We start from the raw sequence: 13,118 nt of genomic DNA on the forward strand, positions 1-13,118 counted from the left end.
TATCATAAAGTGTCAAGAGAAAATTTGTATTGAAATGGATTAGTTCAACATAACCACAGATTGAATGAAAAGAACAGAAAACAAAATATACCTGTCTCCCAGAAGTCTCCATAAATTAGGATGATATGAAAAATGCTCATATATACTGAGGTGGTAACTTTGGTTTTTTACACTCGACTTCTACGACTTTTTCGACTTTTTACGACTCAAATTCTCTCAAGAACAATACAATAATTCTGTATCGACGACCCATTTATTTTTCCTGTCATCATTTATTACTTACTTTTGACTGCAAAGCTGTTCTTTTGAGCAACAATTTTAAAAATTTGGGAACAACTTCACTTATCCCACAAATACACATAACTCACCAAAGCAGTCTGTTTGAATTTATTAAGGGAATTGTCAGTATGCAAATGTAACTTCTGGTGTAGAACTCTAAGGTCTTCCTCATGCTTCTTTGCTATTTCCTCTTGTTCCTGTTAGTTCAAAATAAAAATATAACTCTACTGATGCATACTATTCCAGAAAGTCATGAAACTACAGTAACTTCATGTTGATTGCTCACTCATTGCTCAGCATTGCTCCCCTTATTAAGGGAATTGTCAGTATGCAAATGTAACTTCTGGTGTAGAACTCTAAGGTCTTCCTCATGCTTCTTTGCTATTTCCTCTTGTTCCTGTTAGTTCAAAATAAAAATATAACTCTACTGATGCATACTATTCCAGAAAGTCATGAAACTACAGTAACTTCATGTTGATTGCTCACTCATTGCTCAGCATTGCTCCCCAAATTTTCCTCTGTCAGTTTTTAAAATTCTTTTCTTCTTGTTATAACCAATGATTTTTTTTCCCCCTTTTTAACACTACTGGAAAAAAATCTACTATTGCAGTTTTAAGTTATGTAGCAAGTAGTATGGTGCAACAGGACAGGAGCTGGAGAGCAAAACAGTTGGTGTTGGTCCTCACCAACTATGACTATCAATATGGATAGTGATATCCATACTATGTACTTTTCAGGTCTATTTACTTTGGACTATAGTGTGATCCTGTGGATTGAATATCTGCTAGCAGACAGAGCACAGTAGGCTCATTTTTAGACTGCATCTTCTGGTTTAGTTCCAAACCAAAAAACTTGATTTCTCCCAGAAGAAATAGCTACACATGTTAACCAAAGCACACTAAGTGAAGATAATAGGAAGTCTGCTTTGGAAATGTGCTCCTGATCCAAACACACTAAAACTGATGCATGTTTAGTCTTGAAGTACCTCTTAGACACAAGGTTTATGCTTTAAAATATGCTTTAAGGGTATAAAGAATAAAGAATATAAAGTATGCTTAGATTCACTGTTTATGCTTTAAAATATGCTTTAATTTAAAATATGCTTTAAGAGGCGTATTTGCCATAAATGCATGCCTTTCCTGTACCTTCCAAATTCACTAGAAGATGCAGTCCAGATACCTTTGTTGCAAGTACTGGAAAATCCCATATAAATATACAATATACTGAGACCACTTCTCACAGCAGAATTTTAATTTTCTTCCTGTCACACTAATTTAATTCCTAGACAGACATCATATACATAACCTCTTGACTAAGCAAGCCTCCTATTGTAAGAAGTTAAAAAATTCTACATGAACTTTCTACATAAAAAATTACTAATTGTCTCTGTTCTGTTACCTCTGAGGTCAGAAAGTTTTAAAGATTTTACTGGCAATTAGATAAACAAAGAATCAACTAAAACAACTTAAAAATGGAAGAAATTTTGTGCAAGAAGTTTAACTACCTCTCTTGCTTTAGCAAGCAAACGTTGGTATTTTCTTAACACTTCCTCCTTTTGATTTAATCTTGCTTGCATATTTGCAATGGCTTGATGAGCAATTTTCATGGCATGATGGTACTCTGGATGATCTTCTTGTTTGCCTAATTCAGCCATTATTTTCTCTCTTTCTGATGTTGCAGGTAATCGAAGTCTTAGTTCATTTATAACTTTGTCTCTTGATAAAACATTTTGTTCAGCTTTCCACAGAGCAGTTTCCTTTTCTTTTAATTTCTACAACGAAAGGCAATTGTTGCATTTCCAGAATTCAAACACTTCAGAAAGATCTTACTTTTTAGAAAATGTGCCAGAAAGATTTGTCTTAATGGACTTAGAAACACAAAATGTTTTGCACTCAGTTCTGGCTGTATGGGATTACTATTAGATTAAAAAAGTCCCAGAATATATTTACCGTGTCTTTATGTATTATTTGCTTGGCACAAGACACTTATGCAACTCATTTTGTGCTACCAAATTAAGAAGCTGGTGTTTTTCAAATTTCTTAAGACTCACAAAGTATCTTCTGTAACAGAATTTTAATTTAGCAACCCAAGATAAAAGGATTTTGCTATGCTACTTGTTAAATTTAATGTAACACTTGCTAAATTAACTAGCTATAGTCAACTGAAGTTTGTACAGCAAGAGCATCTTACCCTACTAAATGAACGTTCTAAAATATTCAAAAATTTTCTCCGTTAATTTGTTCCAATGGAAAAAATATTTCATTTTAGTCATAGTGTGATTATATTATTTACATTTTCTCTGTGTTAAATACTTCTAAGGAATTGGACACATTTAAGTGACATCTAGAAAAGGGTATTTATTATATAAAAAAAAATTAAAGGGCATAGAAATACAAACTTTGTCCCTTTATATGATAATTTATACATTTAATTACCTCCTCCAGTGATTTGCAGGTTGCCCTAGTTTCCAGGATTGTTCGAATATGCTCCCGAATCTTTCTCAAAGCCAACTCAAGTTGTTGTGGGAGTGGCAAACTAGGGTCTGGAACTGATCCTGTAGCCTCTTCTAACTGCACAGAAAGATTCATATTCATGTAATCTGACAGCTCCGGGAAATGTGCTTATGAGTCTATTTTTAGTTAATTCAGTGCCTGTACCTTTAGAGCTGTACTGAGTATTTCATTTTGTTGATGATCATACAGGTCTAATTGGCGCTGCAGTTCTACTTCCCTCTGGTCCCAAGCCATTTGCCTTTCTTCATGAAACTGTAACAAATGTTTGATAAAGGTATTTTATTCATTGAAGGCAATGGGAATTTTATAACCAACTTAAGCAGAAAAAAGAGAGATAACAAAATGTAAAACACTCAAATGTGCTATTAAAAAGAATTATGGAACCAAGATATGTTAAAAACCTCTATGTTAAAAACTTACTACAAAGAATCTTCCTTTGTAAAATCACTTAGTGAAATAAGGAATAGGCATAGACTGGTTTTCTAATAGCATGCAGAAATACGTACCTTGTTCTGCTGTACAATTTCTTCTTCCAGATTATTGATTGTACGTTCATATTCAGAAATTATATTACGCAAATACTTCACCTCTTCCTTTTGCTTGACTAGCTCTCGATTGAGTTTAAGTTCCTGCAGATGGAGTTCCTCCATCTTCATATGCCATTCAATTACCTAATAATGAATGATACACTATTATATTTACCAAGTCCACAGGCCAACTAGATGCAGCTACACTCTTTGACTTTGAGGCAGTATGGCGCTTATCCAACCAACAGGAAGAAAGAGGTTCTGCCTTTTTAAGCCTCTTCACTTCTCTTGCGCGAGGAGGCATGGCAAGAGTATGAAACTGCAAGAGGAATGACTGAAAGTGCAGCAGACAATTGGAGAGGCCACAGGTTTCCCCTACACTGACAGAAGTGCATTGCAAATAATTTTCAGATGACCTAACTAAGCTATACCCTATGCATCTGTCCAGACTGAACAAAAAAAGCATGCAAGAAGTTTGGTTGACTTTTCTAAAACAGCAAAAGATTTTCAAAACCATTAAAAACTGTAGGTATTCAAAAATGCACAGAAACTAAGAATACCAGACATATTTATGTCAAAATGCTCTAGAAAAATATTTGAAAACTGGCTTAAAACTGAAACACGCCAAGAGCGCTACAACCATTAAGCAAAATGCAGACATCTTTACTCATGACAGATATAACCATATTATATAATACACAGTGATCTGGAAGAGAAGCGAGAAAGCCTTATTCAAATTTCAAGGCAACGTTGTTTACAATAGCAAAATATGATTAAGTAGAATTACATGAGTATAACAACATTTCTGACCATGCTGTCTAAAATATTGCCCCTGGATTTATTTGAAAAGACATGGATTTGTAGTGAAGATTTCAATGCTAGCTCATGGAACAGAACTTCAGAATGCTACTCTGTGTTTAATTTAACTTCATTCATAATTCAATTCAATTCATAATTTAATTCCATTTAATATAACTGAAGTTATAGTTAGCCTCTACTTCCTATGCCACTTAATTGGGCACAAAATAAATTAGTAAATCTGACTGTGCTTTTACAGGGCAAATAACTAACGATGTATTACTTTTTTTAAAACAGGAAAACAAAAAATGATAGCTGTTATATTCTAACAAAGTGTGTTTTGAAGTCATTAAGTTCTACGTTAAAACAGATGTTTAGGGAACAAGCTGAACTGAAATGTAATTTAAATGCAGATCAGATGAACAAAAGTTATTCAAAGTTGTAAAATAGCAAACCTTTTGAGCTCCTCTTGTATCCTTCAATGCACTTATTAATTCTTCTAAACTTTTCATTTTTAAGTCCATCTCTAATGCTCTGTTTTCTGCATTCCGACGGTCCTGCTGGGCATGCTGAACTTCTTCCAGGATCTTCAGTTTGTCATTCTGTAGCTGAATCATTGTTTTAGAGAATTTTTCTTGCTGTGCTAAAGGCAGAGCACCACTAAACTGTCGCCGCAAAGACTGAACTGTCTGTTGTAGATGTTTGGCTCTATTTCTTCCTTCCAGTCGGGCAAAATATAAGGCTTGCTCTCTCTCATCAAGCTTCTGTTCCAAACGTAGATTATGGATCTCCATCTTCTGTAGTTTCAATTTAAGCGTCTCCAATTTGCCTACAGCAACAGATTCACTACCTTGAAGGGCTATGATATGTTGATGCAGTTTTGCAATAACTGCTTTTTCATCTGACTGTGCCTAAGAACAAAATATATAGAACAAATTTATTTTTCATTTTGAGTATGTTAATGCAGTGTATATGTAAATACAAACAAGCTATTATTTTTTTATATTTTATATATTGCATGTATTTTATTCCATAGGTAAGAGCAAGAATTAGCCTCTAAAACCAGCTTTTTATTTTTCCACTATTGTTCCTACAGCCACATTTTAGAAGTACACCTTTTCAGATACCGATCTTAAAAACTGTATCTTTCCAAAACAGGAAATGAGGAAGAAATGTATACCTAAACTTAGATAATACGGTAACATAAAAGCTGACAAAACTGTTGTATTTAGGGATTCAAACCATTCTAGAACATGAAAACAAATCCCAAGAAATTGTTTCAGCGAATTATAAAGCAATATAATAAGTCTACTGCAAATCTTCAAGATTTACAAGTCATTGCTTGTCTTGTAAAAAACGATCAAACTTTCCTGATATTATATTTAAATATTGACCATGAGCTATTAATCATATAGGAATAAATATTACCTAAATAACATGGAAAATAGCTCAGGATCTGTAATAGCTGTACAGCTAGAAATGGAAAAAATGGAGAAGGTAATAATTAATGTAATATAGAACTCTTGAAAGGGTATGGCGACTACGAGGACCAGCTTGCTGAGGTCCTTCTGAAATGCTTTTGCAGTTTCCTAATTCACTGTAAAATTACTTCATTTCTTCTCACTATGGGAAAAAATCCAAACTGCAGTGTTAATAAAGGTTGAATTTTACCTGATAGTCTAAAATTTGCATTCTAAGAGATTCCACTTCTTTATCTCTGTATTGCTGGCGTGCCTCCAGAGCTTCAACTTGCATTTTTGCTACATCAGACAGTTCTCTTAACCTTGCAGGGAAAACAAGAGTATTGTGTCACTTGAAATCACTGAATAACCTATTAAGTTTTTCTACATAGAAGATGCTAAGAAAAGATGCTTAGTATGTTTCCTCATATCAAAACATTTGAAGACTTTGTTCTTTTCAGCATACTCTTCTCTACTACTCAAAGTCCTTGTTATGAAAATTCTTCTGTATTGCCTCTCAGCTTTTTCACAGGACATTTTCCTGTAAGTTATACAGAAGTTTGCTAGCAGTAACCTACTCAATGCCATGGTTTTTACCTGAACGAAGCATGTCTGTCCCCTATTTTTCTCCCACTTCAGGACATAAATGCTCAAAAAGTTTCATTCTCAATTCCTTTCTCTGCTTCCCCAAGTCTACTCACTCATTTTCAGTGTCAAAAATCGCTGCAACATCCCCACAGACTTTGCTGTTTTAGGAATGTAATAGGATTACATTATTTACTCAAAGACAAATGTCCATATCAACATACCTAAAAAGGTCAGTTTTTCAATTTATGCATACAAATTTAATCTCTTTTAAGTAAATGGCAAAAAAAAGCCCCACTGCAGTTTAATCTTTGAGATATCTATGACTCTTTGAAAGTAAGAATTGCTTTCCAATGTCTTTTATGAGATTTTCATACATTTAAGGGAGGTTGTGGCACAGAAACAAAATAAACCTTAATTAATTAGTTCAAAAATACTAGTAATACGTATCTTACGCACACTTATCCATGCCTACCCAGGCCGGCACTTAATTCCTTGTTCAAATCAAAATGAAGCAAATTACTTTCTTAATAGTCATGAATTAAATGCTTCATTTTCAATTCCAAATCTGGCATATATAAATGCCAAAAAAATGAGGCATTGAAAAATTATCTGTTAGTAATACATAAGTAGTGTATTACATAAGCCTATATAGCCTAAATTTTTGCATGCTTTGGAACATACTGCATTTGAAATTTGTTACTTCAGCACTTACTTTGATACTTCGATCTTGAGCTCCATCTCACGCTTCTCTAGGTCCATGATTTTTTGTCTGTCTGCATCACTTACTGCCTTACTTACACTCTTTGACAGTTCATCCCTTAATTCCTGTTCCACTTTCTGTGCCTCAAGGTTGATTTTGGTGAGCTTAAAAAAAACCAAAACCAGAAACAAATAAAATGGTATCCTAAGCACACAACTGCTCCCAACCCTGCAAAGGAAACGCAGTGCCAAATGTATCTTTTCTTTTTTAGTCACTACAAAACACTGTTCAGCTGCGTGCAAAAAACAATTTCCTTTCCTCTCTGCTTAAACATCTTTTTGTTTGCAGCTTTGATACACATAGAACTGATACACAGATCGGCACAGAACAGGATTCTAAATTAAACACAATTTTTATTAGTGAATTTTCTTAAAACCATTACCGCAATAACTTGCTCTTAAACTATAATAAGAAAAGAAGAAAAAAAAAGAATAAGACTGTAAACTCTTTAGGAAATGAACAGTCTCATTTATATACTGTCTAGTATCGGGATTGGTAACACAAATACAGGTTATAAGCGCCAAGACTCACGATAGTGTAGTTCTTTTGTTCTTTCTACAAAGAACTTTCATAATTAAGTGATATTCTTTCAAGCAGCCTGAATTTTCAAGTTGATTATTAAATACCAAGTAACCAATGTTTCAATTCAAACCAAAGAGCATTAACAAAAGATAGACATTGGAAAAGCATTAGGCAACATAGAGAAGCCTCAGGAATTAATTTAGTAAATACAGTTGTGGCAGATTAATCTGATACCACTCCTTAATAAAATAACTGATTTCCTAAACAAACAAAAAAAAGTGTGGTATATCTTATTATCGGTACTATCTGGAAAACTAAGAGTCATGTTGAAGTAGATTTATGAGTTTAGAAGGCGATGTCTAGCAGGCTAGATTAGGAGGCACTGACAACAGGAGTATATGAAACAGAAAATATATGTCCTGGAGCTACAGAAATAAGGAAAAAAGGGATGCACAGGGGAGCTAATAAGAAAAAATTGTGTCATTAAGAGTTCATTAACTCAAAATGAAGGAAGACCAGCATACCTAAACGTATTGCAAGACAGATAATAATATATGCAAAAGAGAAAAAGGGAAATGTGATCCTAGGGTGCATAACCTGAGGTATTTCTTAATGAAATAAATGAAGTCATGCCATCAGATGAGGCTTTAACAATACTGCTGCTGAAAAGCTTTATATACTTTCAGTTACTCCATGTCCCAAATTAATTCAAATCAAAACAGTGTAACAAACACTACTAAAACAACAGAGAAATGGGGAGTCCAGATAACAGCAATCTAAAATAGCTGGGCTAAAGTCTAGCAAAGCACAAGGAGGGGGAAATGAACACAATGTTCCTGTCAACATAACTATTCTTTTTCTTCCCTTGTGTTTAAATTATAGGCCAATACTGGCACAAGAACAAATGTGTACAAGTGCCTATAAATAAATTTAGACTGGAAATTATAATAAAGTCTCCTACTATTAAATAATGGAATTTATGAACAAACTTCAAATATGAATTGTGGGGACAAAGAAATCTCACAAGATTAAGACTGATATGACAGGAATACTAAGGATCATCAGCTTCAATGGCACATGACTTCTCTTCTATTCCTGTATTATAATGTTTGTCACATGACAGAGGACATAGCCAGCCTGTAACAGAATCATGACACTATCATTTGCAAAAGGGATGCAAAGGTCTAACATTTTTTGAATCGTTAGTAATTAAGGGAAAATGAACAGAAAAGGGATCATATGAATTAGACACAAGAAATAACAGGTCAAGAACAGACTTTTTTCTAGCAGTCTGCTGAAAAACTAGCAAACTATCTGTCAAGATGCTCATCATGTGTTTTACAGAGATTAACTAATGTTTGAAATAAACTACAGGAAATTAATTAAGTTATATTTTTTACAAATGTCCTGTGCATGCAAAATTGCAGCTCTTAAAGGCAGCTATATTTTGCACCATAAGCTTATTTGCCAGTTGTGATACAAAATAGATTAATCCTTTTTGAAAAGCACAAAAATATGCTTTTAAGATGTGTCAGATTATGTTGTTAAACTTCAACAGATTTACCTCAGTGAATTTTGTTTCCAATTCAAAATTACGTTCTTCTATTTGCTTTACAGTGTTCCTTAAATGTTCATACATTCGTTGCGAATGTTCTGCTCTCTGTCTTTCATTTAGTTCCTTCATTTCCAACATTGTGATTTTCTTAGAAATGGACAAAATCTCACTGTTGGTTATTGCTTTTGTATCCTTGTCCATGGCATTGTCATCCCCTACATTAAAAAATATTTAAATTAGGGAATACACAAGCTGATTCAACTATGAAAATTATTTGCACTATGAAACAGAACATGAGTTTTGCTTTATCTCTGTCAGATAAACTTTATCAAACCATCTGTATTATTTTTTAAACTGCAGGCATGGTTATCTTGCCTTATTACATGTTTGCAAGGTATATAATTTGAATAAAATATTATTATCAATTATAAATGGGTATATCTGCAACCATGAGTACTGAGACTGATAACCATTTTCAGTGTAGCCTTTCACTTTATCCTTAATTCAGCTGGTATATCTTCAGGAAATTTAATTTAAAATCTGTAAAAGAAACAGATGTGGATGAGTTCTTCTTGAATAATGGGAATGTAAACTGTACACAAAGAAGCCCCAGCTATCAAGAAAAAATACTTAGTTACAGAGCATGAAACCAGGACAAATAAATCATTTTCCTGACAACCTATGAAGTACTTTGACTGACAATCAAGTTCAAACATATTGCACCTTATTAAAAAAAAAAAAAAATCATGTGATATTGCTTTACAAGTTCCAGCTTTTAAACCCTTGACCCAGTAACCCAAGAAAAGTCAACGTGGAACAGTTTCCAGAGGAAGATACCAAACTTGGTTTTGGTCAAATAGATAAGTAAAATGAAACAAACCAAAAGAAAAACTCACCAAAAAATATTAAGACCGTTAATGAAAGATACAAAATAGTTTTGACTTTTTTTGTTGTTTTAAGATACATCAATTTTAAAATGTTTTAAAATATTACTTTTACACAGGACATACCACTTGATTTTTAATGTTGCAATATAACTTTCATACTTGCCCAGTTTAGTCATCTGTTCCCAAGCCTGTTCTACAGTGTGAAGTTTCTCTTTCGTGATCTCCAGTTCCTTATTCAATAAATTTATCTGTGCTTTCAAGGATTCATTCTCACGCTGTATGACAAAAAAAGTTGCAACATAAAAGCAAACTATTTAACTGTAGCAGACTTGATGTTTAGTATCTATAAAATCTTTTAAATGAACAGATTTTACCTATGCACAACCCATAATCTACATACAAGGCAACAGAAGAGCATGTTTCCTCTTGACTGTAAAAATGCTAGTCTTTGCTGTCTATGTTGTATCTTACTGTCAACTAGTATTACCGTGAATATTTATCATCAGTGACTGTGATTCCTAGAGTGTCTAGAATTAGATGAAGAAATCTATGTTTGTCATACTAAACATCCCACACTAAACAATGGGAAAGAAAGAAATACTTCTGGAGGATATTTCATCCCGCACAGGATATTTCATCTTGCACATAAAATACATGTTTGAGACAGATCATTTGCTTCTTTCAGCTCTTTTAGGCATCTAATATGATGCCAAACATTAGTTTTGTAAATGTTCCTTCACTCCTCCAAATAGAAACACAAATTTCCACATTAACCAGTAAAACAAATTGAATACTTCATATTAATTTTCAATTTCTAATTTGCTAAACACATTCTTAGTTTGCTATTGATAAATGATTCTCTAGCTCTGTGAAATTGCTGAAATAGGCAATGCAAGTTTTCATACACACAAAATTTCATAAAATAGAGAAGGAATAATTCATTCTTTAGCTAACACAAATGTACCTACCTGTTCCCAAGCAGACAAATTTAATAGTTCAGTAAGCTTACCCACCACATGTATTTAACCCTTGTCAACCACAGAAACCCAACAGACAAGAACATGACATGAGTTTTAACTACTGGTTAAACTACTAGTTTCTTGGACTATTATTTCTGACATGAATGAAAGTGGGAGGTAGTAACGTATCTTTGAAGCCAGCTTCACTGTTCTTGAAAAGAAGCTCCCTTCTACTTGAGAATAAAAGTTCAAAGGAATAGTTACATATTTGCAGTCCCTATGACATTTTGCAAAGACATTGTGAACAATCTTTGGTTATTTATTTTTTTTATGAAAGTAAAATTTCAAAGGTTTACTGCCTTTTGGAACTGAACATTTCATTCTTGTAGGTCAGGAATTAGTAAGAGCACTTACTTTGAGAGAAAGCTTTGAAAGTGTTTACACTTATTCTACTTTCCTTATGACCTGCAAAACTGAAGATGATCGCAAACATTCCTTCTGCCAGCCTTGTTTTGGTAATCAAAGAACTAAAAAAACTTTGTGAGGGAAAATACCCAGAGCTTAACTTAAAAAGCAAACAAACAAAGAAAAAAGCCAAACAACCAAAACCACCAAAACAATTAAACAAAATGCTTTTATGTTTTAATCCGCTGAAAAATACCAGGTAAGCAAATTAAAATTCGATAGCAACAGTAAGTCTCGCTCCAATATCTCATATCCACTCTGGAACTGTTATAACCAGCAGGTCTAGGGCTGGGACTTCTGTTCTATCTTTCTATTAAGTGAGAACAAAAACCAATATAGAACAAATGTATAAAGAGAGTTTTTTCCCTTAGGGTTCAAACATAACGCAAACATTACCTCCATGTGTTCCATGTTTGTAGTCCGCTGGACGAGCAAGTTATCTTTTTGTAACATATCTCTGTATTTAGCAGTTAATGCATTATACAGCTTATTAGCCAGTTCTAGCTCAGACAATGGCACACTACTGTCCAACACTTTTTGCAGAGCTGCAATCTTAAAGCTAGCCATTTCCTATGAAAATAATCAACACAATGGGTTACTAAGGTCTGCTAGATCTTTAAATAGAAAAAATAAAATTATTCCATGAAAAAAAGAATACCACTTAAAATAATGCTTTAGCACCTGATACTGGTTTATTATACTAAATTACTGTCCATCTTTATAAATTGCTTGCAATAAACATTGACAAAATTTCCCTGGTATTCCAACTCTCTGGGTAATTTTATCAATAGTTGCCTTTCAATCATAAGGCACTGTCAAAAACATATTTTATAAAGATGAGTTAATACAGGCCCTAGTAACCTGCAAGGCTAAAAAGTAAGATTTGGTTTCATACGACACTTTCAATAAAAAGAACTTGTTGAAGCAACTTCAGAAGGGGAAAACTGACAGATTTCGTATTATGATGCTTATTTAAATACAAAGAATGTTTTGACAAAATTTATAACAGCATTTAACAAACATTTGCGTAATGCATTCAAGAAACTAGTACTGCCTCCATTTAAAATAAGTGTATTTATTGCCAAATTGGAAAAATAAAAATGTGTACTATTACTACTATAAACTATACCTTGAATCGTTGCAAGTTTCCAATCTTCCCCATAACTGCAGTCTCCATATGTGTTATTTCACCCTTTAGTTTCTCATTTTCTTCCCTAAGATGTCGTTCTGTTTCAAGTAAAGTGGTATACTGCCTTGTTAGTGACCTTTCATTAACTTGTAAAACAGTTATTTTTCTGTTATTTTCTGCAAGTACTTTCTTTGTTTCATCAGGATCCAGCTGAAGTGCGCTGAGTAAATTCTGCAAAATAATTTTTTTAACAAGAGCTTTGTACAGAAATATGGTAAAACTCAACTACATAGACAAGCTTTCTTGTACATTTTTTAATCTAGGTGTAAAAATTCCGTTAATCTGTCTGAAATAATTTCTTTTTGCTAGGAAAACATACACTCACACTCAACACATGCACAAGCATACAATATTCTATTATAAGAAAAGAAAAAAAAAATCTTAAAAATCATTAGTTTCTGAGGAATATAAGCTAAATACATCTGACTGACTAATTGGAATTTTAGTTAATGCTGACATTTTCAAAATCTAGAACAAAAATAATTCTCTGCATACATTGTCATCAGTCTTCCCCCCTTTTACTAGAATCAAAACAAACGTATTGGAACAATTTTCTAAACCAAATAGAATTCTTGTGCTTCCTAACAAATACTAGTAATGTCCTACTTTGAGGACC

At 33.3% G+C, this 13,118-nt stretch overlaps 1 protein-coding gene across 1 annotated transcript in view; it reads right to left on the reverse strand.

Moving 5' to 3' along the window:
* CEP290 (centrosomal protein 290) overlaps nucleotides 1-13,118 on the reverse strand; it is a 54,675-nt gene that overhangs the window by 18,662 nt on the left and 22,895 nt on the right. The window contains exons 24-35 of the mRNA XM_009284348.1: nucleotides 12,443-12,673; nucleotides 11,710-11,883; nucleotides 10,053-10,164; nucleotides 9,012-9,217; nucleotides 6,878-7,029; nucleotides 5,789-5,900; nucleotides 4,573-5,028; nucleotides 3,299-3,463; nucleotides 2,937-3,044; nucleotides 2,715-2,849; nucleotides 1,784-2,050; nucleotides 369-476 (exon numbers count right to left, since the gene is read on the reverse strand). Coding sequence (XP_009282623.1) covers nucleotides 369-476; nucleotides 1,784-2,050; nucleotides 2,715-2,849; nucleotides 2,937-3,044; nucleotides 3,299-3,463; nucleotides 4,573-5,028; nucleotides 5,789-5,900; nucleotides 6,878-7,029; nucleotides 9,012-9,217; nucleotides 10,053-10,164; nucleotides 11,710-11,883; nucleotides 12,443-12,673 — 2,226 coding nt within the window. The remainder of the gene's footprint in view (nucleotides 1-368; nucleotides 477-1,783; nucleotides 2,051-2,714; nucleotides 2,850-2,936; nucleotides 3,045-3,298; nucleotides 3,464-4,572; nucleotides 5,029-5,788; nucleotides 5,901-6,877; nucleotides 7,030-9,011; nucleotides 9,218-10,052; nucleotides 10,165-11,709; nucleotides 11,884-12,442; nucleotides 12,674-13,118) is intronic.

This window comes from Aptenodytes forsteri, unplaced genomic scaffold (assembly GCF_000699145.1).
Source record: "Aptenodytes forsteri isolate BGI_AS27 unplaced genomic scaffold, ASM69914v1 Scaffold53, whole genome shotgun sequence".
Taxonomy (NCBI): domain Eukaryota; kingdom Metazoa; phylum Chordata; class Aves; order Sphenisciformes; family Spheniscidae; genus Aptenodytes; species Aptenodytes forsteri.